General features: G+C 34.4%; 1 protein-coding gene across 1 annotated transcript in view; it reads right to left on the bottom strand.

The window, feature by feature from the left end:
* ANO3 (anoctamin 3) overlaps positions 1-6,068 on the bottom strand; it is a 376,853-nt gene that overhangs the window by 28,705 nt on the left and 342,080 nt on the right. The window contains exon 18 of the mRNA XM_006883709.1: positions 5,648-5,684. Within this exon, the coding sequence (XP_006883771.1) occupies positions 5,648-5,684 (37 nt within the window). The remainder of the gene's footprint in view (positions 1-5,647; positions 5,685-6,068) is intronic.

Here is a 6,068-nt window from a genome sequence, read left to right as displayed (position 1 = left end):
GTGGGTTCAAATATTTACATTAGTAGCCTGCGTATGAACTATTTGCATCATCAAAGTATTGTCAGACTCCCCATATGGACTTCAAGCTATCCAGAGAATTCTTTGAAGAATGAGTATTTTTTATAAAGTGGAAAGACATTAGTTTTCATGAAATGGAGCAAAGGAAGGAAGGCTATGCCATTTGGAAAAACTAAATTATTAACACAGGTTTACACTAACTTGTGGGTAATCTCAGGTAGGTATTGGGTTCCCCCCCTTTTTTTAATTTTCTACTAATTTATTTACAAAATTTGAATACATATATTTGTTGAATGTGTTATCATATGTTAAATGAGGGATTTAGACAAGATACTGTCCAAAAACACTCCCCACACTCACACTTTATAGTTGTATCACAAATTAAAAATATAAGATTAGAGAATGGGCAAAGGTAACAGCACACACTGTAACATTCTACTCTCCCAATAACCAAAGAAATAACATAAGAGATATATATGTACAGCTAATATATTTCTTTCTTTTAATTTTTTTTTATCTAATATATTTCAAAGAGAGCTCTGGTGGTTTAATGGTAAGGAATTGCATTGCCAATGCAAAGGTAGGTGGTTTGACTCTACCAGACGCTGTGAAAGAAAGTCGAACAATTCTTTCTCGTGCGATTTACTGTCTCTGAAATTCTGCTGGAGGGTCCGCTATGGGTTGGTTCTGATTCTGTGTACTCAACAAACAACAGTGTATCCTAATAAGATTGAAGAATTTAAGAAAAGTAATAATTGATGAGATTTTATTTAAAGAAAACATACACAAAGCCAATCATGGAATAAGGACTGACGAGAGAGATTCTAGGAAACCGGAAGGTAAAATGTGCTAGATGCTTGAAGCAAGAGAGAGCTTTGGGGCAATTCAAGTGTGACTGGTTGCTGCACCTCAGTAAGAGTTGTCAGGGGAGCTGACATTTCCCCACACATTTGATATGCTGTTTTTCATTGTTGTTTTCTTCTAATAGTTCTTCAATTTTACTTTTACTTTCTTAACAAAAACTTAGAAATTTTTTTTAAATCTAGTGTATACACTTACTTGGTTCTCCATTTTTAATTTTATTGCATCATGATCCACAAATGTATCTTATATGATTTTTAGATTTACCAAAAATAAGATATATATATGTGCGCACACTAAGAAATATAAGAGGAATGTAAAATTTTCAATAATGACAGGAACCACAAGTTGCTAGGAAAACACAATGTATGAAGGATTATGAAGGCAATAAATGTTTCACAGAATAAAAGATTTTTAAAGTGAGGAAAAGTGGCTAAGATTTTACAGGGGAAAAATGTGGAGTTAAAATTATAAGCCAATTTGTAACTACATTGAGAGTGTTTACTTATGTCACACATTCTACAATGAGGGCTAGCAATGTTCCCAACAAAAATATAGTTCACTACATATGAAAGATTGTGACACTGATGACATTTTCACTGATACTTCAATGAACCATACCTCCTTGAATCCATGCCGTGGTTATTTGTCTCTCACTTTTAACTTTGCTCCTAATCATGAGGAGACCTTGAAAGTGGTCTTATAATCACTTGTTTTATAGGGATGTGGCCTCTTGGAAACCATCAGCCATCTAAGAATTCTTACTATGCTGTTATAAGCAAACCCAAGCAAGCCTTGCCAGCAATGAAACAAGACAAAGGACAGACACTAATATTCCAAACACTCATTGTCTGGTGGCCTAGTGATAAGAAGTTGCCCTACAGTCCTAAAGGCACTCAGATTGAATCCACTAGCTGTCCTGCAAGAAAAGGATGGACAATCTCCTCCCATGGGATTAATTGTTTTAGAAAACCTGCTGGAGGTTCAGCTATTAGTTGATTCCAACCTGATGGTATACAACAGCAAGCTATAAAATGATAAAGTCTCGAACATTACTGTGTTCTGGATAGAAAAATAAGCAAATCTCAAATAAGAGCTGTGACATTCCAGGTACTGAGAACAAACAATGCTTTTGGTTCCTATTATTATGATACCTCAAATCATTCTTCTTAAATTTGCTTCCATTCTAAGTATAAATTAGGATATAACTAACCAGAACTTGAACGCATCTCCAGGACTACGTTGTTCAAGTCCTTCATTACCTAGTTGAAGAACCTACAGCTCATGAAGTCTGAATCACAATGAAATATATCATTACTATGAACACTTATCATATGTCAGGAAGCCAAACTACAACAAAGATGAAATAGGAATTATGATCATGCTTATTTTGCTAATGAGGAAACTGAGATTCAAGTGAAAGTGAAGAAATGGAAGAGAGGAGGAAGAGAGTGAATACGGAGGAAGGAGAAAATGTGCTCTAAATGTTCACCTGTATCTCCATCTTCAGGAATCCTATGGATACTGTGGTTAAGCACTTGTTTTCTAACCAAAATGTCGGCATTTGAACCTGCCAACTGCTCCATGGGGAAAGTTGTGGTAGTTTGCTTCTGTAAATATTTATGGGCTTGGGAACTTTCTACTCTGTTCTAGAAGACCTCTATAAGTTGAATTTGACCTGGCAACAATAAGCTTACATTTGATACATACAATACTCAAGTCTACTCTTTTCATATTTGATAGCACTGCTTATCTAGAGCATATAACTAGTTGGCTCCTAAGTAGGAACCAATTCCAAGTTTTCTCCATTACCCAAAACTTCTTTTGTTATTTCTTAAAATAAGCATATTATGGATTCAGTTAGGAAACAACACAGTGACATTAAGAGCTTTGAGAAACTAAAGGGAAAGAAATTATTTAAAAAACAGTATGCAAAAAATTTCTAAAATTAAAGAATGTGAGTTTCCAAAATGCCCAGTCACAGAAAGTACAGCTACTGAGATCTCCCTTCATGGAAACTTTTTGTTCAGTTGTAGTGAATGCAATTTGTCAATATTCTCCAACTTAGTCTACAGGATCAACGTAACTTTCAGGCAAGACCTCCTCTTTCCAGGCAGCATCTGACTAATAACTGAGCATGATGGTTACTTGGGCCTGGTCAATGATGCTTCAAAGTTGAATTCTACATTAAAAAATATTCTTTGATGGCCAACAAGCACATGAAGAAATGTTCAAAATCCCTAGCCCTGAGAGAGATGCAAATCAAAACAACTATGAGATATCATCTCATCTCAGTAAGAATAGCAAAATTTAACAGAACAGCTCACAACAAATGCTGGCAAGGTTGTGGAGAGAGTGGAACCCTTATTCACTGTTGGTGGAAGTGTAAAATGGTGCAACCACTGTGGAAAGTGGTGTGGCGCTTTCTTAAAAAGTTACAAATAGAGATACCATTTGACCCAGCAATTCCACTACTGGGAATATACCCTGAAGAGACCATAAACGACATCCAGGCAGATATATGCATACCCATGTTTATCGCAGCTTTGTTCACAATAGCAAGGAGTTGAAAACAACCTAAGTGCCCATCAACAAACGAATGGATAGAGAAGCTGTGGTATATTCACACAATGGAATACTACACTGCATTGAAAAACAAGGAACTCATGTAATATTATTCAAAATGGGTGACACTGGAGGACATTATGCTGAGTGAGATATCTCAGTCACAAAGGGACAAATGCTATTTGGTGCCACTGTTGTAGAATGAAGCTGACATTGGGGTGGGGGTAGGACTGAGAAAAATTGGATAAATTATGTTACTGCATTGAAGTCGATGAGGGAGAGAATAGTTTAAAAGTAATATATTTTAGGGCATTATGATTATCATAAGAGTCCGAAATGCAGAGTGGAGTATACTTGGGGTGGGAGTGGGGATGAATGGGGTGGGGGATGGGATTGTGTACAAAAGGAATTTGTCTTTTGCTTTTCAAGGAGAGAAGCAAACAGGGGGTGGGGGTGGGGTGGGTAGGGAGAAAAGTGCAACAATGAATGAATGGAATGCAAAAATCTCTGTAGATGTTCATTGAAATTAATAATAATAACAATAATAAAAAATATTCTTTAGGACTTCCTACTTTGGTTGGGTAAAACTTTATCAGGTTTGCAATCCTCTGAGGTCTTTCTTTCAGTCTAGTCCTGTTGAGTCTTCCTTTTATCATTCATAGAAGTTATTAATCAGTAAACCTCTTATATTATTACTGACTCTACCTCTGTGTCTATTTGCTAGGGCACCCAAGAAATACACATACTGATAGGGCACATGATTACATGATGTACTAGAACAATGAATGACACAAAGATCTCAACAAAACACATCATATAGAAATATCAATGCACCAAAGGGAGAGGAACAATCTAACAAAATGCAGAGCGAAATCTCAAAGAGGTTGCATTGAAAGGACTAAGAACTAAAAATCAGTGGAGAGTCCCTTCAAGCACCGAAGAAAATTGTATTTTCTATTTGGAATTACAAAATCATCAAAACCAGAAATTCAATTTAAGAGTAGGATAAAGACATTTTCAGACATATAAGTAGTTAGGGGGAGGGGGGGAGAAATAACTGCATATGTACTTGTTATTAAAAAGACATTAAGGATGTTCATGTTCAAAATATGGAATCTAACCAAGACAAAAGTCAGAGAATACATAAAGCAATACCAACTTAGGGGTTGGGGGGTGGAGAGATAGAGAGAGAGAAAGAACATTTTAAAGTGCTTCAAAAGGAAGTCTAGAAGAAAGGAAATCTAGAGTAAGTCACATGGGTTAGAACAGACAGAGGGCTCCAAGAGACTAACTTGAAAAAGTCAAATAAAAGAGAGTAGAGTACTCTAGGTGTTTGAATATGCTGAGACAAAATCTACAGCTTTGAGAGAAAGTCTGCAATAATTTAAAGAAAGTTATGTATAATTTTTAAAAAAGCTATGAACAGTGTCATAAAAATATTATCAAAGGTGTAAAAGAAAGAAAATATAATCATAATACTTTAGATATGAAATATACAGAGATAATTTTAAAATAATTACTTATTGATTCAGCTAAAAATGCTGACCTATATATCTTTTCAGGAGTCCTGATGGTGCCATGGGTTAAATGTTGCATAGCCAGCTCAAACACTGGCTGTTTAATTAATTGCAGGATACTGCAAGGAAATTTAATAAATTTCTCTTTTTTTTATAATGGGGAAGGCAATGATTATTAAAAACACAAAGAATAAAAAAATCAAAGAGGCAGTAGAAGCATGGTATGTAGAAATATGGTGGAAAAGAACAGAAAAAATCAATAAAAATCCCAATAGTATTTTTGTTAGTCACAGAAAATGGAGTGGATAATGTTAAAAGAGAATTTAACTAGATATCTATATTGATACCGCTTGTTTTTGAAAATATGTACACTAGGTGCAGGCAGTACTTTGATAAGTCTTTTTGGGGAGGGGAAGCTAAAATGAAAATGTCAAGTGAATATAAAAGCTTCCAAACAGTAAACAAGTTTTGCTAATTTCTAGATAGGAATTTCTGAATTTTGCAACAATATGCATTGGCTATCATTATTCAATACAGTGTTAATACCTATGTCAAATAAAGTTTATATTTATAAATAAGTGTATATGTAAGTAAATACTAAAAATGCCAACATAAACAAGCAACTACATCTTGGTTTGTCATATATAATTTACTTACAAAAGGAATTACATAGAAAAAGGACTTACCTAAATTAGTGAGAAAGTAAGCAACCTTTTCATAAACCTGTTAAGAGAGAAAAAATACAGAATGCTATTTTCAACTATAGAGAAAAGTTGGGACCTACATTATTTTAAAAAAAAGTGTTCCCTGAAAACAGGTATATTTTAAATAAATCAGAACACCTAATAAAACTTAGTTATATGCTGCTTTACATATATATAAAAAGGATATACAATGCTTTACATATGTATAAAAAGGATATACAAAGGACTTTTCTGCATCAATTGATAGGATCATGTGGTTCTTGTTCTTTGCTTTGTTAATATGATGAATTACATTAATTGTTTTTCTTATATTGAACCATCCTTGCATGCCTGTTATGAATCCCACTTGGTCATGATGGATTATTTCTTCGATGTATCGTTGTATTCTATTGGCCAATATTTT

Source organism: Elephantulus edwardii, unplaced genomic scaffold, assembly GCF_000299155.1.
Source record: "Elephantulus edwardii isolate Elephantulus edwardi_28Jun2011 unplaced genomic scaffold, EleEdw1.0 scaffold00029, whole genome shotgun sequence".
Lineage (NCBI taxonomy): Eukaryota > Metazoa > Chordata > Mammalia > Macroscelidea > Macroscelididae > Elephantulus > Elephantulus edwardii.
The sequence above is the reverse complement of the archived record's forward strand: the minus strand, read 5'-3'. Positions and strand labels throughout refer to the sequence as shown.